Genomic DNA, 23462 nt, shown 5'->3' on the forward strand with positions numbered 1-23462 from the left:
CATGTCCATGACATCACAGTGGACACGGTTGTCTAGTTGCCTTCTCTATTGTTTCTTAGCTCAAAATTACGGAAGGCTATGACCAGATAGCCCCTGCGTACCTTTATGCAAAGTTCTTAAATAAACAAACATTGGTGAAATTGTTATGATAAAGACAAACAACCCCTTTTAAAAGACAAACAACCCTCTTATTTTCTGAAGCAAAAAGATAATTGTGTTAATTCCCTTCAGTGACACAACAGCGTGTCTAATGACTCACATCACAAGAAACGGGGTTTCGATAATCCTGGTGGGCAGAGTACAGATAGCCTATTGTGTAGCTTTGTGTTAAATTCCACTCACTCAACCATCAATCAGTTTCGTTAACACGCACTTAAAAATTAATGCAATATATTATTCACAAAACAAGTTAAGGCACCCAGTTCAATGGATGTTTTAATGAATTATTTTCACAGTTTAGAGGGATTAATTATACATTTATTTGACAGTTCACCATGGCAGACGATGACAAAATGTTGAACACTAAAACCTCTTCTACTAATGACGAGTCTCCCATAGAAGGGACCGAAGAAAGGCCTGATGTTGAAGGTGTAACACCTGCTGTCGTACCCAAAAACGCAGAAGATGAACTTCCTGAAAGAGGAAACTGGGTTGGAAAGTTGGACTTTATTATGTCATGTGTCGGTTATGCTATTGGCCTCGGCAACGTCTGGAGGTTTCCATATTTGTGTTATAAAAATGGCGGAGGTAAGGAGACAAGGCTATCCAACTGTTATTTTGGATTGTTCAAAACATATTTTTGAATGTGAAAATTCGTTATTAGTCAATAGGTTACTGTAATAAAACTATAATAGTTCGAATTTCTTTCCTTACAAAGCAATTAATGCTAAAAATTAGAAATAAAAAATATTGTAAACGAACTGAAAGTTAGGTAAGTTTAAAAATAAGTTTTCATCTCCTTCTTTCCATTAGATACGTGTGGTAAATGACATAAAGAAGAGTGAGTGTGAATAGTATTGTGTGTGAACAAAACAATTGTTTTCTGAACACTCATGGTAAAATGACATAAAGAAGAGTGAGTGTGAATAGTATTGGTGTGAACAAAACAATTGTTTTCTGAACACTCATGGTAAATGACATAAAGAAGAGTGAGTGTGAATAGTATTGGTGTGAACAAAACAATTGTTTTCCGAACACTCATGGTAAATGACATAAAGAAGAGTGAGTGTGAATAGTATTGGTGTGAACAAAACAATTGTTTTCTGAACACTCATGGTAAATGACATAAAGAAGAGTGAGTGTGAATAGTATTGGTGTGAACAAAACAATTGTTTTCTGAACACTCATGGTAAATGACATAAAGAAGAGTGAGTGTGAATAGTATTGGTGTGAACAAAACAATTGTTTTCTGAACACTCATGGTAAATGACATAAAGAAGAGTGAGTGTGAATAGTATTGGTGTGAACCAAACAATTGTTTTCTGAACACTCATGGTAAATGACATAAAGAAGAGTGAGTGTGAATAGTATTGGTGTGAACAAAACAATTGTTTTCCGAACACTCATGGTAAATGACATAAAGAAGAGTGAGTGTGAATAGTATTGGTGTGAACAAAACAATTGTTTTCTGAACACTCATGGTAAATGACATAAAGAAGAGTGAGTGTGAATAGTATTGGTGTGAACAAAACAATTGTTTTCTGAACACTCACAGCTGGGTTAAAATACTGAAAATATATTTTTCCTCTATCGTTCGTTTTCTTATGTAATACAGAAACGTTTTCTTTATGAGCACAAATATATTAAGAAAACGTCGTTTACTTAACAGATATGCTAGTTACTTGAAATGAACAATTTTTAAATATTGTGCACGTGGAAGATTTTTCCCGGGAATTGCTGCCATCTCTCGTGACCGTCCCTATTATGATAAAATAAAATTCAAGCTGCCATTTTCGGTTGATTTTAAATAAATTAGTATGATTCATTAATTAACTGTTGGTTTAAATTTTACTAATTAAATGCGCTGTAATTAGTTCACAGTTTAAAGACAGCGAATAATAATCAGAATGATTTTCACAACTTTGATTACATACTTGTCGTCTTGAACATTGAAAAGTGAAAATAAAAGGTTGTTGTTAGGCTCTGTTACAAGTACTCCTCTATTTAGTCTTACCCTTGCAACCCTTAGATGGCGTGTTCGTTACGTTTTCGAAAACAATGATTTTTAAAACTCGTTACACATTTGACCAAGTCTTGGGACTAGAACCGCTTTGGCGCTCAAATCATCCTTCATTTAAAATTCAACAGCTGAGTCGAAAACGTTCGTAGGCTTAATCTAAGATGTCAAGTTTTATTAAGTTTAGAAAATATCTTACGAATATCTTTCTTCACTCCTGTATTTCCTGCTAAGTCCAGATGTGTTTGGTGTCCTTTTTACTTTGACTACATTATTATACAGTGCACTGAGATGTTAGAAGAACAAGTTTAATGTATCAACTTTCTAAAACAAGTCTTTGGAAAACTGCTTAAGACCTACTAGCATGGTTAAGAAAGTTTTCTAATTTTGTAACTCGTGCCAACAGTCTTCTAAATTCTAAAGACATGGTAAAATATGTCACTTGATGAAAAGTTAATCCAGTCTTGTTTCAATAACGAGTCGAGCAAGGAAACACAAATGATACCTAGATAAGTTGCATCAACCGTAACTTTGTATCTTATCTCAAAGTCTCATTGGTGGACCACTGACACAAAGCCATTCCTTATCATGTGCTTTGCTGCTCAGGATAAACCAGCAATGTTTGCAGTAATGATGCAAAACTAGATCCTGAGCTTCAGAATTTAAGTGTCTCATTAATCTTTATAATTTTCTGCTCGGCAAACAAAGACCAAAATTTATCTTTGGTGAGCAGCGCCACCTAGTTAAATCAATGAAATAACGTTAGTTAACATTAAGTAACTGCTTTTTTTTTCATTCGAATAAAATAACTATATATTGAAATACACCCAACAATAACTTATTCTGTCTAAAACATTTCTCAGAATCTTCCAAACAATCATGGAATAAAATTATAAGAAATTAGAACACATCTTTATATGATTTATATGAACAGTATATTTTGGGATGATAAGAAGAGACGAACGGTTTTTTATTTACGTTAGAAAATTGATATTTAAATCAAAATCAGATGAGAGGATATAAATATGGTTGATGAAAAATTTATAAATATATAAAATAACAAATATAATAATAATAAAACAGTAACGATACATATATACTTGAAATAAGATTCTAATATTTAGTGCGAGAATGAATCAGTGTAATGTTTTATGTAGCTTTCCATCATGGGTTCTATGAAATTTGACATAAATTATCATTTCTTAAAAACTTCGTCAGTACGTAATTGTCTTATAGCTTCAGTTAAACGATTTATATTTTATAACAGTTTATGTTTTGTGGAAACAGGGATTATACATCCAAAAAGGAGGGAGGAAACCCAGGAAAAACTATGAAAAGTATTTGCAAATTCAATCAGAAGATTTAAATTGAAAGGCTCGAGGCGGAAAGTTACAATTTCAGATTTTCATCTGTACGAAATTTTTAATAAAAAAATTTTTAGCATTGACATCCTTATGAACCATAAATCGTGAAATGAGATTTCAGCTATAGATACCTTATTGGATTGTAATGACATTTTTTTCCTGATTAGATGTAGCATTACTGAGGGGCGGAATCAACCGGCTTGTTTGTTTTCGAAAATGCACACGAAACTACCGTTTTGGCCATTTTAAGTAGTTACCATGTAACCATGGTATAGTTTATTCTTATCGCGGCTTGATTAATCTATAAAATAATTTACCTTTGAAACATTTTAACTTAAATGAATTTCTTACACCCCCGCTAGTACAACGGTATGTCTCCAGATTTACAATGCTAAAATCAGCGGTTTGATTCCCGTCGGCAGATAGCCCAATGTGGCTTTTGCTCTAAGGAAACACACACACACACAGGAATTTCTTATCCAATACCGTCTGCTATTAAGAATTGGAAGCGCTTAGAAATATTCGTCAAGTTAGATCGGTACATTTGATCTAACATAAACAAAATTCCGTGAGAGATTTTCCTAAACAACAATAACAGCTCACCAATTTGCTGAGGCATGGCCAGGTGGTTAGGTCACTCGACTCATAACGTGAGGGTCGCGGGTTCGAATCCTTTTCACACCAAACATGCTCGCCCTTTCAGCCGTGGAGGCTTTTTAACGTGACGGTCATTCTCACTATTCTTTGGTAAAAGAGTAGCCCAAGAGTTGGCGGTGGGTGGTGATGACCAACTGCCTTCCCTGTAGTCTTACACTTCTGAATTAGGGACGGCTAACGCAGATAATCCTCGAGCAGCTTTGCGCGATATTCAAACCCATTCACTTTTGCAAGATTAAAAATATTTATATGAGAAATATTTAATGACAAAAATTACACGAATTTATATTCATATTTTGAGGCTAAGTGGGGAATACCAACCTACGCTTTAAATCAGTGCAATGCCAGATTAGGTGCTGTTGTGATTCAACCACATAAAAGTCTCCATGGATTCATCGGAAAATAGAAACAACAAAGTAGAGCTATAAAAATCCTGTTTTACAAATGTAGAAAACAAAAAATATATATCAGTGAAAGAAATCATCCACACTTTTATAGTGGCAAAGTAATTTATAACGTAGATGAAATTGAGACTGCGCAGAATATCGGATTTTATAGAAAACAGCCAGTTAAGCCTACTTTTACTCATTATAAAAAAAACAGCCAGTTAAGCCTACTTTTACTCATTATAAAAAAAACAGCCAGTTAAGCCTACTTTTAGTCACTATGGTACACAGTTCATTTTTGATGAATTTCAACTTTGAGAAAGATCACTCAACATGACAGTAGTTTTCAAACTCTTACAACATATCAGCCAGTACATGAATTGTTCAATACTTCAATTATCCTCCTCATCTTGTTGAAACAGTTTAATTATAAACTGAATAACTTCCTCGCCAAGACGATCTTCTAGGCTTGAAGAATATATCTGATTTAGAATCAGCTGCAATTGATCGACTCTTGTCAGTTCATTTAGTTGGTGCCCGGCATGGCCAGGTGGTTAAGGCACCCGACTCGTAATCTTAGAGTCGTGGGTTCAAATCCCCGTCACAGCAAACGTGTTCGCCATTTAAGCCATAATGGCGTTATAATATGACTATTCGTTGGTAAAAGACTAGCCCAAGAGTTGACGGTGGGTAGTGATGATTAGTTGCCTTCCCTCTGGTCTTACACTGCTAAATTAGGGACGGTAGCGCAGATAGCCCTCGTGTGGCTTTGTGGGAATTTCAGAAACAAACAACCATCAAATTGACCTAAAAACTACAAATCTTTTTTAATAAAGACACGTTAGTACATGTTTATAACTCGTAAAAAACATTAATAAAGAATGTTTGTGTTTGTAACTTATGCAATCAAAAATTGTATGCATGTATACATATATCTATATATACACTGCTGGCCAAAATCTTAAGGCCAATGAACATAAAGAAAAAATATGCATTTTGGGTTTTTAGACTCAACCACTTATTTGAGTACAGCTTTGAAAGATGAAAATAAGAAAAGGGAAAAATAAAAATAAAAAACTTTTTTTGCATTTAATACGGAAAATTTGAACACTATGAAATTAGCCTAAATAAAAGCTGGTCAAAAGTTTAAGACCATACTGAAAAGAAGCGTTAATCAGTAAACACGTAACGAAATCTAGTCATTTGTGTTCAAGCATTAGAGTTGTCAACATCTCCAATTGACATATCCTGTGTTACATTGGGTAAAAACATGGTAAAGGCTAAAAAGTTTACAGAATTAGAACGTGGTAGAATTATCGAACTGCAAAAATAAGGTCTCTCTCAACGTGCCATCGCTGGTAAGATTAAGCGTAGTAAAACTGCTGTTACAAATTTCTTAAAAACCCTGAGGGATACGGAACGAGAATTTCAAGTGGTCGGCCCATGAAAATTTCGCCGGCGTTGAGCAGGAGGATTCGACGGGTTGTCCGGCAGGACATCAGCCAATCGTCGAACCAGATTAAGGCCCTTACGGACGCAGAATGCAGCTCAAGAACAATAAGACGACATCTACGAGAGAAAGGGTTTAAAAACCGTAAGCGTATTCATAGGCCACGCCTCCTTTCACACCATGAAACAGCTCGGTTAAACTTTGCTAAGAAGCACCAAACATGGGTTGTAGAAAAGTGGAAGAACGTTTTGTTCTCTGATGAGAAACAATTTATCCTGGATGGTCCAGATGGCTTACAACGTTACTGGCACGATAAGGATATCCCACCGGAGACATTTTCTACACGACACAGTGGAGGAGGTTACATCATGATCTGGGGTGCTTTCTCCTTCCATGGAACAATGGAGCTCAGAATATACAGGGGCGTCAAACGGCAGATGGATACATTGGCATGTTGGAGAGAGCATCCTTATTGACTGAAAGCCCTCGCTTGTATGGAAATGACTGGATCTTTCAGCAGGACAACACTGCAATACACAATGCCCGTAGGACGAAGGACTTTTTCATGGCGAATTACGTGATTTTTTTGGACCATCCAGCGTGTTCTCCCGAACTGAATCCCACTGAAAATGTTTGGGGGTGGATGGCAAGGGAAGTCTATAGAAATATACGTCAATTCCAAACAGTGCATGATTTTTGTGAAGCCATCTTCACCACTTGGGATAACATTCCAGCCAGCCTCCTTCAAACGCATATATCGACCATGCCAAAGCAAATGTTTGCAGTTATTCACAATGCAACTTACTACTGAGACCTCTTGTTGGGCATTTTCTATCTTGTTTAGGACTTCTTTTTGGTATGGAGTTAAACTTTTGACCAGCTAGTATTTAGGCTAATTTCATAGTGTTCACATTTTCCCTATTAAATGCTAAAAAAGTTTTTTTTTCCCTTTTCTTATTTTCATCTTTCGAAGCTCTACTCAAATAAGTGGTTGAGTCTAAAAACGCAAAATGCATATTTTTTTATGTTTATTGGCCTTAAGATTTTGGCCAGTAGTGTATATAGCTAAGATCTGGAATCATGTTCAAACCATTTATGTATAACGACCAACAATAAAGATGCATTGATATGTTTGCACAGGGAATGAAGCAACATATTAATTACAGGAAGGAATCTCTAAGCTGGAAACTTTTCGTTCGGAGTTCGTTCAACACCAGATGTCTAGCCATAACCAAATTGATTCAACGTAACTGCACCGAACCCTTTCTTTTGCTTATGATATGGTGACGTAATTAAGCGCTGTGCAACATTCTTTTCAAATTCATCAAACTGATCATGCTGTTACAGCATAAAGAAGTCAAGAGATTTCGGGAAAAATGGTGGAGGTGTTTAGATGTATTTCCTCATCTTCCAAATGCCTGTTTGTGCTATTGAACCTTTCCAAAATAAAGTGCCACAAAACAGCAAAATGCTCGTTTTGAGCATATACAAACACCTCTTTTTGATTCACATAATTAAATATATCATTAAAAAAGTTCTTGAGATTCAGTATAATCAGCTTCAACCTGCTTTTGTTGCATTCGCTAAAGTTGACCACCGAGTTTAATTGAGGCGTTTTGGTATAAGCTGTCCTTCTGGGGAAAGTTTAGTTCTAGGCATGTTCTAGCGAGCAGAGTTAACCTTGAAGTTTCACACAATCCAAGAATGCTAGAACTGAGCGACGGCAATCAACTCCTACTGGATTTTAAAAATGTCAACAACAAGGCACACATATATCGTTATTGAATTTTTTCACCAATTATGGATTGCAAACTGTTAAATTTTGTATTTATGTTAGATACATTGTCACACGACTGACCACGACAATTTCAAAGGGAATCTTTTTTGTCATCATTTTCAAATTTTCAATGTATTGTATCACACGAGTTAGTTGGTCAGCGTGACTATTATTAAGTTTGGAGTCAGTTGACACTGAAGAGTATTTTGATACGATCGATCAACGATGGTAATCAAAAGTTTTTCACCCATTATTTTTATAACTTCTTCACACGTGGTTGAGGATAGATAGTTTGGTTGACCAGTGCCTTTGTCTACATTTTTTGGGTATGCTCTGTGAGGTACGTATCATATTCACAAAGTAACTTAAGGATACTAGTGTAACTGCCATTTTTTGTGATCCAATGAGTTCATGATTTCCACAAAATGCTAGAACACGCTCAGCCATAAACTTCATGTTACTCACAACCACTTTTAATACACTTCACAAATAATTTGTCAATTCATCTCTTTTGCTTGCCCAATTTGTTATCAATCTACGCACTAGACTTTGACTTGCGAATTACAGAATTGCAGTGAGAACTGGACATTCCATTTTTCTAAGTGTGCTTCCTGCATTAGTCCATTCATTGCAACTATTTGCCACTATTAGTTCTCGTTCAATGTTTAAGAGCTTACAGCAAAAGCAATAGATTCGACCAGTTGTCGAAAATCAACCAGTCACAGCTTACCATGTCGCCACTTGAATATATATGATCAGACAATTGGGAAGTACAGCCTCGTTTTAGTTTTTCATTGATGTGTTGAACAGATTTGCTGACGTCTTCGTTACTATGCTGCAGGTTCGACTTTCCCTCTTTGACCATAAATATCTATCGTGTGGATTTATTTGGCCATAATCCAATACCATTTAGGAAGTTGGGATTCTGCTCTTCAGGTTTTACTTATTTTTGAGACTGCCAAACGTGTTGTATAGCTACATTTCTATTCAAGTGTTTTGGTGGTTGTTACTGCTGACTGTGTTCTTATATAATGTGTAAGATCTTTTGGATGCTGACTTGACTCTTCAACTAAAAGTGTGAAATATTGCGTGCCTTCTTAAAGACATATTGAGCCTTTTCTTGAGCCAGCGTTCTTTTCTGTGTGCCACTTTCAAATTTTGATGCTGTTTCGTGTCAATCATTACAACTAAACTGATACTACTTATGCAAATGAGACACAAGAACAACAAATATTATTTGATATGGCCAAGTGTGTTAAGGCGTTCGACTCGTAATCCGAGGGTCGCGGGTTCGCATCCCAGTCGCACCAAACATGCTCGCCCCTTCCAGTCGTGGAGGTTATAATGTTACGGTCAATCCCACTATTCGTTGGTAAAAGAGCAGCCCAATAGTCGGCTGTGAGTGGTGATGACTAGCTGCCTTCCTTCTAGTCTTACACTGCAAAATTAGGGACGGCTAGCGCAGATAGCCCTCGAGTAGCTTTGTGCGAAATTTAAAACAAACAAACTATCACATATGCTTTACAACTCCACAGCAAAAAGAAGCAAATAAGACAATTTAGGTTTTGCTTATGTTTAACATTTTTGTTCTTTACTTTTTAGATATATTAAATGAATAGGGATTGATTACTTACAGATAGTTCCTAACAGTTCATTACGTTCTAACTGCTAATGTTTATCTTCTGTTTATACATGCACGTCGTTTAATGCAATCCACATATTTTTGAGACAGTTTGTGTAGGCTCTGGTACAACTACAACGTAAAGAATCTGACAATGCCTTAAAATGTTTAGAAAAATGGATAAAAGTTAGGATTGTTTATTCCTTTTCGAATTTTGCGCGAAGGTACACGAGGGCTATCTGTCTTAGCCGTCCCTAATTTTGCAGTGTAAGACTAGAGGGAAGGCAGCTGGTCATCACTACCCACAGCCGACTATTGGGCTACTCTTTTACCAACGAATAGTGGGATTGACCGTAACATTATAACCTCCACGGCTGGAAGGGCGAGCATGTTTGATGTGACCGGGATTTGAACCCGCGACCCTCAGATTGCAAGTCTATCGCCTCCTAACCACTTAGCCATGCCTAGCCAGCGAAAATTACAAAGAACAACGTAAATGTAAATATTTTCTAGAAACTGCGGTTTAAACTAGATATATGCTCGTCATTCAGATGTTTTACTTCTCATGATCTAAAACGTCGAAGACCCATGAAATCTTCTCAATTTTTACGTTCTAAATACAAATCGTAAACTCAACTGCTGAACTTAAACGAATCAATAAGTTATAAAGCTAATGCGCAATTATTTCGTCTAGATTTGTGATTGCAGTTATAATTGTGACAAGACATTGGCATTAGTCCTATTGCAATTTTAAACACAAATTATTATTCCAGTACATTAGGAATTTTCAAGAACTACAGAAGTGTATAATAATAATATTCCAATCACATAATATTTTTTTATATCCATTACCGACGATGCGTTTTGCTCAATCCAGAGCTCTTCAGATTGGCTGGGGTACAACAAACACAGCAGAGAACGGAACATTACTTAAATACGCTACATGATACAACAACAGTTGTTATCGAAGATTGATGATAAAAAGAAAATTCAGTGTTTCACTCTTTGGTACCCGAAGGCGCTAAAATAATTGACGAGATACACAACAATGAAGAGTTAGAGTTACGTTAAACATTCTAACAATAAAGAGTTGATCATACGACAGGCATTCCAACAATGATTAAGTTGCTAATTTTTATTTGCTTCGAGAAGAGGCTATAAAGTATTCAATAACCTGTTCTACGGGTTATCCTTTCACATGTATTTTCCACACAACAGGAACTAATCAGCCTTCATTTACAAAATACAACAAACACAAAAAACGTATGACTAAATAGAACCAGTTTATTTAAAGAGAAATTTCAAAGTTTCAACCCACCAAGATAGTATGGAATTCTTGTAGCTTCCTCAACTATTTCCAACATACAATAACACCTTCATTTGTTGAGATACCGAATTTTGCTTTCTGGTTCTCTAAACATTGTTTAACTTTGATAATAATATTTACATACGGGGTTCCATAATAACTTATAACAATAACAAAGACCAATAGAATTTAATTCAATATAAAAAAATGACAAGCTTTCTTACCACGTTACAATAAAGGTAAGATGTGGCCTAGTGGTTAGCATGCCAGGCTGTGGGTCAGAAAGTTTAAGGTTGAAACCATGATTTCTTGCTAAACACTGTTCAAATTTTTAGTTGTAAGAATGTTATAACTATGACTGCCAATCTTGCTATTCGATTAAGAATATCCGTTTGGACAGTAAAATCTGCTGGTGGGTTACTATATCTCTGATCAACTAAATTCAAAATGTTTATGCCTGAAGTTTAAGGCTTCTGATCTAATTGTTTACGTCACATGCCAAAATTCATTAGGCTATAAAATGTTTTTTAGAAAATATTTAATTAACAGCTTGAAATCACTTAAAAGTCTGTGGTTGGGTAAAAAGTCTTATTACAAAATTTGTGTATACTATAGAGGTAAGTGTCTGCACCGAATAATATCAACAGTGATCCATTTGAACAGGTTGAGTAATGAGGTCAAATGTCATTTGAACGGGTCGAGTAATGAGGTCAAATGTCTTATCAGGATTTCGTTGAAATTTTCTTAACCGTTAACATAGTGAAATAATTAATTTAACATATGTACTTTCTTGCAATTGTGACTTAGAGTCTTCGTAATACTTGTCGTCTCAAGAGTTTGATCAAGTGAATTCAATTTTGCAATAAATACTTGATCGTTGTAGTCGGTAAACTACTTCGGTAGGTTAGAGTCCAGAACTAGTAGATGTGGCTTGAGAAAAAGGAAAACAATACCTCAATTAATTCGAAACATTACGAATTTGATTTAAAGTTAAAAAATAATATAATATATATGTAGTAGAATAATGTATTATTTGTGTTACTAGATGGCGCTTAGTACGTTTCACACAAAGTTTCTTTTTTTCGTTAAGTTAAAATATATTGAGCAGTTGTCATAAACTGTAAGCAGATTATTTAAACTGAAATACAGGAAAACTAGTTTTCTTCTTTTAGAATATCATGCAAAAAGTGGTCTAACTAAAAAACCAAAGTATGATAAAAATTTGTTTTTAATAAACTGTTCCACCGAGGAAGCTGAAAAGAATATTTACAGAATTGTAGTACATGGTTTACTAAATACGTTAAGTTCATGTTTGAAGTTAGTTGGTGCTTATGACTAATCTTTTAATGAATTGTTTCAAATACAAATATAACTATTTATGTTATTCGCTAGTTTGACATATGGATAGAGTTTAAAGAAAAAAAGAACAAATATCTGGTTTGGAAAACATAACTTTTTATATATTTACTTAGCTTTAAAGTGCATACGTTTTGCACGAAATTTGTTAGGACTAAATCTATACAGATGACTTATTTTTCCATGCACGTAAGTACATCGTATCGAAACAGAATGATTTCGACGTTATAACGAAGCCAAGTTTCCTTATAGTCTCAAGCAGACATCGTTGAAACTTGGATCACGTCCTCATGTATAAAGCCGTCCTTGTTCAAGTAGTTCTCGACAGAACGAACTGCAATTAGAGTTTCAAACTAAATTTAGCATGAGGGAAAATTACTGGCCATATCTATTAAAGAGAAACTTTAAACAGTCAATTAATTATACAGGTTCTTGCGAAGACAGTTTATAAGTGTTTCATATTATCAGGAATGTTTTATTATGTCAGGGTCCTAAGCTATTTACATTACCATGCGATATAAGTCTAACTGTTACGTTTTTCAAAGTTCCAATTACTTTAACATATTCATCATATGTATACGAAGATGAAGCGTTAGGAGATATTCGTTCTCACAGCTCAAAATACACCGACTTTATAACTACTTAGAGTTAGTGATATGTAGATACGACTGTTTAATAAATTAAAGCGCCTGTGGATATTTAACGGTAGGTTAGGTACTTTAAAACAGTTTATTGTTATGATACAGCAGAGATATGAACTTTATAATTACTTCCGGATATTATAGGGTAGGCATATAACATTATGATTGTTTACACATGTTATCCCATAGAGATATCAACTATGTAAGTATTAACATATATTATACGGTAGACATACAACATTAAAATTACTTATAGGTATTATACTTTTCAGACACCAACTTTATAAGTATTAACATATACAGTAAAGATACAACATTAAAATTACTTATAGGTATTATACTTTACAGACACCAACTTTATTAGTATTAACATATACAGTAAAGATACAATATTATAATTACTTATAGGTATTATACTTTACAGACACCAACTTTATAAGTATTAACATATACAGTAAAGATACAACATTAAAATTACTTATAGGTATTATACTTTACAGACACCAACTTTATAAGTATTAACATATACAGTAAAGATACAATATTATAATTACTTATAGGTATTATACTTTACAGACACCAACTTTATAAGTATTAACATATACAGTAAAGATACAACATTAAAATTACTTATGGGTATTATACTTTACAGACACCAACTTTATAAGTATTAACATATACAGTAAAGATACAACATTAAAATTACTTATAGGTATTATACTTTACAGACACCAACTTTATAAGTATTAACATATACAGTAAAGATACAATATTACAATTACTTATAGGTATTATACTTTACAGACACCAACTTTATAAGTATTAACATATACAGTAAAGATACAATATTATAATTACTTATAGGTATTATACTTTACAGATACCAACTTTATAAGTATTAACATATACAGTAAAGATACAATATTATAATTACTTATAGGTATTATACTTTACAGACACCAACTTTATAAGTATTAACATATACAGTAAAGATACAATATTATAATTACTTATAGGTATTATACTTTACAGACACCAACTTTATAAGTATTAACATATACAGTAAAGATACAATATTATAATTACTTATAGGTATTATACTTTTACAGACACCAACTTTATAAGTATTAACATATACAGTAAAGATACAATATTATAATTACTTATAGGTATTATACTTTTACAGACACCAACTTTATAAGTATTAACATATACAGTAAAGATACAATATTATAATTACTTATAGGTATTATACTTTACAGACACCAACTTTATAAGTATTAACATATACAGTAAAGATACAATATTATAATTACTTATAAGTATTATACTTTACAGACACCAACTTTATAAGTATTAACATATACAGTAAAGATACAATATTATAATTACTTATAGGTATTATACTTTACAGACACCAACTTTATAAGTATTAACATATACAGTAAAGATACAATATTATAATTACTTATAGGTATTATACTTTAGAGACACCAACTTTATAAGTATTAACATATATTATTGCATCGTAATTCAGTTCATTAATGTATTTTTTTTAAAGAAATGTTAGTTTTACAATTATTTACAGATATTCTTTTGCAAAGAAACAAAGTTTTAAAATATTTTGACTCTTTAAGTATTTGACGTAAGTTAAACAACAATTTTTGTTTTTCAAGCTTGTGGCTGACAGATTTACAGTAAAACCAATTTTGATCCGGGATTATGTTACATAATCATTTATTTACATTTATTCTCCGAGAGACACGATAAATGTGTATTCTAGAGACGGCTGGTATGGGTATTAGGACTTTAATTAAAATACAGAACAACATTTAGACCTTCTTAGGTCATCTTCAGGTTAACAAAAAAATAAAAAGTATGTATAAATAACTACACATATTGTGTTGCGTGATACGCCCTTAAACTACTCATAACTTATTGATTTTCAGATGTGTCAGCCTTTGGCTTTTCTTACAGAGATAATCATACCTTCAGCGATACTTGTTATAATTTTTACACGTGGTTACCCTTATTATTAACAAATATTCGTTTAAAGAGTATCAACAGTTGTACTATATGTTTTATTCAGAGATACGTAAACACTGGGAATACTTCTTTCTTTTCAGGAATATAAAAGTTACATGTTATTTTTCATGAGAATGTGGAGATAAGTTTTAGAGAATAGTATAAAAATTAAAAATACACTAAAAGCACGCGAGTCGTTTCCCATGGGACCGCGCGACACGCCACCAAAGGACGCTACGCGCGTATCGACCTCAGGCAATAAGGGTTAGAGAGAGTGACGCCATTAGAAACAAAATTACGTTATAGTTCCACATGGCGTTTGTGCCATACAGTGACATCATCAGAAAGGGTGTGTTGCTAGGGGTACGTTGCTAGTCGTCATAACAGTTTGTTTGTTCGTTTTCTTTTAATTTCGAGCAAAGCTACACAAGGGCTATCTGCGCTAGCCGTCCCTAATTTAGCAGTGTAAGACTAGAGGGAAGGCAGCTAGTCATCATCACCCACCGCCAACTCTTAGGTTACTCTTTTACCAACGAATAGTGGGATTGACCGTCCATTACAATGCCCCCACGGCTGAAAGGCGAGCATGTTTGATGTGACAAGGATTCGAACCCGCGACCCTCGGATTACGAGTCGAACACCTCAACCCATCTGGCCATGTCTGGCCTAGCGATCATAACAAACGACCATGACGTTAGAGATGATGACGCTTACGAAATGTATAAAAATGACTAGGTTTGAAATACCAGGCCCGGTTGTGGTCAAGTTGTGGAGTCGCCATGTGTGGGTGGCGGGTTTCCTGTGTCCATCCCGCCAAACATGCTTACCATTTCAACCACGGGGGCGTTATAATGTTATGATGAATTTCACTATTCATTAGTAAAAGATTTATCTTAGAGTTGAAGTTGGATGGTGATGACTAGCTAGCTTCCAGCTAATCTTTACTTGATAAATTGTGGTCTAGCTCATACAGTTTTCGTGTTGCTTTACGCGGACATGAAAATAATTAAAACACCATTTCATTAGTTTTATATTTAATTACATTTTCTGACTATTTAAATGTAAATGGTCTTAAAAAGAATAGTTAACACTAATTTATTAGTTATATATTTAATTACATTCTCTGACTATTTAAATGTAAATGGTCTTAAAAAGAATAGTTAACCCTAATTTATTAGTTATATATTTAATTACATTTTCTGACTATTTAAATGTAAATGGTCTTAAAAAGAATAGTTAACACTAATTTATTAGCTATATATTTAATTACATTTTCTGACTATTTAAATGTAAATGGTCTTAAAAAGAAAAGTTAACACTAATTTATTAGTTATATATTTAATTACATTTTCTGACTATTTAAATGTAAATGGTCATAAAAAGAATAGTTAACACTAATTTATTTGTTATATATTTAATTACATTTTCTGACTATTTAAATGTAAATGGTCATAAAAAGAATAGTTAACACTAATTTATTTGTTACATATTTAATTACATTTTCTGACTATTTATACGTAACTCGTCAAGAAACAGATGTTCATTTAGATAATTAAAATTTACTATTACACTCATTTGAGCTTAACCCTAATCATTCGTTTTATATTTACTTACATTTCCTGACCATTTCTACGTAAAAAGTCCTGTAAAAATGATGCCTATTTAAATATCATGTAATAATTTAAATATACTGTAGAACTAGTTTGACTTTGTAACATCCACATAACTTGGCAAAATAATTCAGTTACGCATGCTAATTTATAGTTTTATCTTATACAAGTTTTACAAGACTGAACAGTGTTACTATATTTCGACATATGATTACGTCATCAACGCCTAAACTTAATTATGTTGAAACTGTTCAAACAATGGATAACAACAGATTTGTTTAAATCATACCAAAGAAGTGAAAATGAACACAGCGTAGAGTTCGAACCTGAGGATATGCCTTATGTTCTTCAGGTGAGGGGCAGAAAGTTTATGGGCATACAATGTTAAAGCTGGGTCTTGATTCCAAGTGTTGTAGAGAGCGCAGAGAACCTATTTTGTAGTTTTACACAAAAAGAAACATGTTTTAATCTGCTGTAAATTTCGTAACCTACAGAACTATCGCTACAAAGCTCATACATTTTTCAAATTTCCGAATAGGAACGTTTTAACTCGTATTATCATTGTTTTTGTGTGAACAATTGAACATTTGATGTTTTCGTGATTTTCTAAAATTTCAAATAATTATACAAAAATGAACAGTAGTGGTAACACTAATGTATGAGTGCGCAATCTACTGCAGATATATAAAACATCATATAAGGTTCTCAAATCAGCGAATCAAAAATATTTACAGCCATTTTCCGCTTCCTTTTTTGGGCTATTTTGAGCACTAGAACAGAACTATTCAAGAGTTATTTGCATTGATTGACAAGATTGAAGGCAGCCAATCACAAATATCCGTTGATACCGAGTGATTAAAAACACTGACAACTTTAAGTTTTTGGAATAAACTGAATTTAAGATGAAATGTTTTTCTTATAGCAAAACCAAATCGGGCTATCTGCTGAGCTCACCGAGGCAAATCGAACTCCTGATATTAAATACTTTAGTTTAGGTCTAAATAGCTTTTGTGAATGTAGAATATGCATATGTTATAATAGAGTTGATTTAGATTATGAAACACATTAGATTTTTGTGTGTGTGTTTTTCTTATAGCAAAGCCACAAAGGGCTATCTGCTCAGCCCACCGAGGGGAATCGAACCCCTGATTTTAGCGTTGTAAATCCGGAGCAATACTAGCGAGGGGCAATTTTTTTTTTGGAAGAACTAGAAAATTTTATATGCGTAAAAACGAGTCGGATTGTTTGTTTGTTTTTGAATTTTGCGCAAAGCTACACGAGTTCTATCTCCGCTAGCCGTCCCTAATTTAGAAGTGTAAGACTATAGGGAAGGCAGCTAGTCATCACCACTCACCGCCAACTCTAAAGCTACACTTTTACCTACGAATAGTGGGATTGACCGTAATTTATAACGTACCACGGCTAAAATGGCGAGCACATTTCATGTAACGGAGATTCGATCCCGCGACTTTCAAATTGTGAATCAAGCGCCCTAATTACCTGGCCATGTTAGGCATAACGAGTCTGAACAACTATATTTGGTAAAAAAAAAAAGCCTAGATTTGTACTAAGGAAATCGAAAGGAATATTCGTAGGTTCAGTCGAGGTTGTAAGTATAGAAAAGAGATAGGTTAGGTAATATCTTTAAACGCGGAAGCTCTTTGTGCTAATATGAGTCACGCTTAGAGTTTTATAAACGACCACAACAAACTTTGTTATTCAAAGAATACTTTAAAGTTACATATAAATCAAAAGATTTTTGGGCTATTGATAAAGAGAAATTATAAATAAGCAGAATACGATTGAGCTGATTTATCTTTTAAAATTATACAAAACTTATGTTATTGTAATGAATACGTGAACGAGTTCACAAAATCATATGAAGACCCCTTTCTTGTCAGTGGCTTAGTTAGTCTTAGCAGGTATGTTTGAGGCTTCTAAGTCGGGTACAGATAATCAGAGTGGGTTAATCACAGATAGATCATCACAGGTAGATCACAGATAGATCACCTGTTGCATAAAGTTGCAAAATATCACAAATAAAATGTGAAGAATTTTATAAAGACACAAAATCAGTTTTTGTTACTATAAGTAACATGTTGAACACTTTATAAAGACAAAGAAGTTTATGTTACTATAAGTAACATGTTGAACACTTTTTAAAGACAAAGAAGTTTATGTTACTATAAGTAACATGTTAAATACTTTGTAAAGACAAAGATGTTTATGTTACTATAAGTAACATGTTGAATACTTTATAAAGACAAAGAAGTTTATGTTACTATAAGTAACATGTAGATTACTTTGTAAAGACAAAGAAGTTTATGTTACTATAAGTAACATGTTGAATACTTTATAAAACAAAGAAGTTTATGTCACTATAAGTAACATGTTGAACACTTTATAAAGACAAAGATGTTTATGTTACTATAAGTAACATGTTGAATACTTTATAAAGACAAAGGAGTTTATGTTACTATAAGTAACATGTTGAATACATTTTTTAAGACAAAGAAGTTTATGTTACTATAAGTAACATGTTGAATACTTTATAAAGACAAAGAAGTTTATGTTACTATAAGTAACATGTTAAATACTTTGTAAAGACAAAGAAGTTTATGTTACTATAAGTAACATGTTGAATACTTTATAAAACAAAGAAGTTTATGTCACTATAAGTAACATGTTGAACACTTTATAAAGACAAAGAAGTTTATGTCACTATAAGTAACATGTTGAATACATTTTTTAAGACAAAGAAGTTTATGTCCTATAAGTAACATGTTAAATACTTTGTAAAGACAAAGAAGTTTATGTTACTATAAGTAACATGTTGAATACTTTGTAAAGACAAAGAAGTTTATGTTACTATAAGTAACATGTTGAATACTTTATAAAACAAAGAAGTTTATGTCACTATAAGTAACATGTTGAACACTTTATAAAGACAAAGAAGTTTATGTCACTATAAGTAACATGTTGAATACATTTTTTAAGACAAAGAAGTTTATGTTCCTATAAGTAACATGTTAAATACTTTGTAAAGACAAAGAAGTTTATGTTACTATAAGTAACATGTTGAATACTTTGTAAAGACAAAGAAGTTTATGTTACTATAAGTAACATGTTGAATACTTTGTAAAGACAAAGAAGTTTATGTTACTATAAGTAACATGTTGAATACTTTATAAAGACAAAGAAGTTTATGTTACTATATGTAACATGTTGAATACTTTATAAAGACAAAGAAGTTTATGTTACTATAAGTAACATGTTGAATACTTTGTAAAGACAAAGAAGTTTATGTTACTATATGTAACATGTTGAATACTTTATAAAGACAAAGAAGTTTATGTTACTATATGTAACATGTTGAATACTTTATAAAGACAAAGAAGTTTATGTTACTATAAGTAACATGTTAAATACTTTGTAAAGACAAAGAAGTTTATGTTACTATAAGTAACATGTTGAATACTTTGTAAAGACAAAGAAGTTTATGTTACTATATGTAACATGTTGAATACTTTATAAAACGAAGAAGTTTATGTTACTATATGTAACATGTTGAATACTTTATAAAACGAAGAAGTTTATGTTACTATAAGTAACATGTTGAATACTTTGTAAAGACAAAGAAGTTTATGTTATTATAAGTAACATGTTGAACACTTTCTAAAGACAAAGAAGAAGTTTCTTCTGCTATAAAGAGAAGGTAAAATACTTTATCAAAAGAGGAAAGAGATTGAACTTTGTAGAAAAGAAACAAAGACCTTTCAGAATCTAGAAGTTGATACAGATATCTATTTTCTCTGAGTACCTGACTAGTACATTGGCTGCATTTTATTTTTATTTTTTTTATTTAGTCCTACCCTACACTTTCTCTGTTTAATTCTTTTTTATTATTAAATTGAAAATCGTTAAGAACATTATCAGACAAGATGATTACCTCGTCGGAGCGAAAGGCTGTAGGAAATTGGTGTTCGGTAAGTTTTCAATTATCTAGGAGATAAAAGCGTGCTACATCCACTTGTTTGTATGCTCTGTCTCTGTTTGTGTGCTCTGTCTTTGTTTGTATGCTCTGTTTTATTTTTACGATAGAGAAACGATGACATTTCGCAGTGTTAGTAATTAAGCGACGTGTGTACTCAGATTTTAGTCAGATGTAATACAGTGAACAGTTTCTGGTGTAAAAACTGATATTTTAAAATGTGAAATACACCTCAGCATGGCCCATAGTTAGGACGCTCAGCTCCTAATCTTTATATCTCTTCCTCGACTATACTAGCTCTTTTCAGCCGTGGAGGAGTTATAAGGTAATGATTAATCCCAAAATTCGGTGGTAAAGAGTAGTTCAAGAGTTGCCAGTAGGTGATGTTGTTTATTTGTCTCTAATTTCATCTATTACTTCTAAATTAAAAACGACTAGAGCAGTCCTCCAATAGTTTTGCTCAATATTCGAAACACATAAACACATTTTATGTTAAAAAAGTGAAAAGAGCAAAATTGAAAATTCTTAGATCTTACTATAATAAATAGCGCGACTGTAAATATAGAATAGGGTTAAACACCTGTTCATCATAATATAGCTGTACTTAAAATGAAGTTGTGTTTGAGGAATAAGAAATTAACAAATAAGAATAACCATTGATTAACTCTTTAAGCTGTTGACTGCCAAGTATTTCAGCTGCTACAATACAACTCTAATAATTCTTCATTTTGTAACGTTTTTCGTGACGCCATTTTGGATCGAAAGTGAAACAATTTGTAAGTAGGTCAAATACATGTATGGTGCTGACATCTAGCGTTGAAGTTAAGTATTTTTGAGAAGGAATTAACTCGTCCATGGCACAGTGTTACCGATCGGTTTGGACGAGTTATCTCGTCTACGGCACTGAACAGGTTAATATTAATTAACTTCAAAGATACAGATAATATGATACTTGAGTATATATATACATATATATAGGTATATATACATGTCCAGTTATATGACATGTATGAGAGTCATTTTTGTAACCAAATAATTGCTGTAATAACAACAAATATAATCGTTGTTACGCAATAAATTTTATATTGTGTTAGTCAATCGAACGTCCCTTAGTGGTTTGTTTTCGTACATACACCGCTAGAAACCGGTTTTTGACACCCGTGGTTGGCAGATCACAGATAGCTCTCTGTATAGCTTTGTGCATAATAACGAAGAAATAAAGTGATTCGAAACTTTTATTTCTGTCATTGTTTTAATTTAAATTGAAATTTAAAAAAATTTAAGAACATAGGTTCTGGTTTTGTTTTTTCTCTGAAGGTTTGTAAATGGAAGACATCACGTGCACGGAAAGGAAAATATCTGTTTATACCAGCATTAAAATCACGATTTTATACGGAAAGTAAAGAATGATTATTCTACATGGCATTTTATAAACAGTGTCATCAACAGAATGAAAAGAGTTTCAACTTGAATTAAAAACAAACAATTCTGCCAGTGAAATATATATGTAAAAAACGGCTCGTTTGGGTTGAGAAAAGTTTTTACGTAGAGGAGTGAACAACGTTTCGACCTTCTTCGGTCATCGTCAGTTCCTCGACATTACTGAATACTGTCAGTATTTAGGAAACAGGAAGGAAATAATTTATCATTGAATTAACTGCATTAGAAAAACGAATCTCCTACACGTAGTAGTTATATATATATATTTACACTGAAACACAGGAAGAAATGACAAAACTTACACTGAAACACAGGAAGAAATGACAAAACTTACACTGGAACACAGGAAGAAGTGACAAAACTTACACTGAAACACAGGAAGAAATGACAAAACTCAATATATTTACACTGAAACACAGGAAGAAATGACAAAACTTACACTGAAACACAGGAAGAAATGCCAAAACTCAATATATTTACACTGAAACACAGGAAGAAATGACAAAACTTACACTGAAACACAGGAAGAAATGACAAAACTCAATTATATCGCAATTCGTCCTCCAATCTCCGTTAATCAGTTACACCACCGTTCACTCGATTCCCAGTAACCAGTTATATTACACTATCACTCGATTCCCAGTAACCAGTTATATTACACTATCACCTGATTCCCAGTAATCAGTTATATTACATATTCGCTCTATTCCCAGTAACCAGTTATATTACACTATCATTGGATTCCCAGTAACCAGTTATATTACACTATCATTGGATTCCCAGTAACCAGTTATATTACACTATCATTGGATTCCCAGTAACGTGTAGCAGTAACTTACTGCTACACGTTAAAACGGCTGTAAGTTGATCTTTCAGCATACTTATGGCCTAATATGGCCAGGTGGTCAGGTACTCGACTCGAAATCTGAGAGTCGTGGGTTCAAATCCCTATCACAATAAACATGATCTCCCTTTCAGCTGTGGGGGCGTTATAATGTGACGGTCAATGCCACTATTTGTTGATAAAAGAGTAGCATAAGAGTTGGCGGTGGGTGGTGATGACTAACTGCCTTCCATCTAGTCTTTCGATGCTAAATTAGGGACAGATAACGCAGATAGTTCTAGTGTAGCTTTGTGCAATATTCAAAACAAACCAAACCATCACACCTTTCAATGTTACTATTAGTAGCATAAATGGTCTCAAAATGTTCTTTTGATGTAGTACCACTATAGCTGAAAAGACTTGCAAATTTTAACATGTTCCTTTATGTACCAAAATAAACCAAAATTATTGCAATTTCTTTGTTAACATAACCTGGTGTCACCAGTGACAGGAACGATCACAATATTCTATTTCAATGTATTATCCAATGGAATTATTACAGGTGAAACCGATTACAAGCTCTTCTTTCAGCACACTCTCAGTGGTTTCAGTATAGGCTTAAACAGTTGCATGTTATTATTATTTTTAAACATAACACTTACTACAGCCAAAACGACATGAATATTTCTCTTACAATGTATTATCCGTTTGGCTCGGCATGGCCAAGCGTGTTAAGGCGTTCGATTCGTGATCTGAGAGTCGCGGGTTCGAATCCCAGTCGCACCAAAACATACTCTCTAAATGGGCAAAAATGAGTTACAGCTTTGTTTACCAATATA

At 33.2% G+C, this 23462-nt stretch overlaps 1 protein-coding gene across 1 annotated transcript in view; it reads left to right on the plus strand.

Annotated features, from left to right (window-relative positions):
- Positions 1 to 467: 467 nt before the first annotated feature.
- The window catches only part of LOC143232191 (uncharacterized), a 59286-nt gene continuing 36291 nt past the window's right edge, over positions 468 to 23462 (plus strand). The window contains exon 1 of the mRNA XM_076467327.1: positions 468 to 747. Coding sequence (XP_076323442.1) covers positions 495 to 747 — 253 coding nt within the window. The 5' untranslated portion in view covers positions 468 to 494. The remainder of the gene's footprint in view (positions 748 to 23462) is intronic.

The sequence above is a fragment of the Tachypleus tridentatus genome, chromosome 1, assembly GCF_004210375.1.
Source record: "Tachypleus tridentatus isolate NWPU-2018 chromosome 1, ASM421037v1, whole genome shotgun sequence".
Classification (NCBI taxonomy): domain Eukaryota; kingdom Metazoa; phylum Arthropoda; class Merostomata; order Xiphosura; family Limulidae; genus Tachypleus; species Tachypleus tridentatus.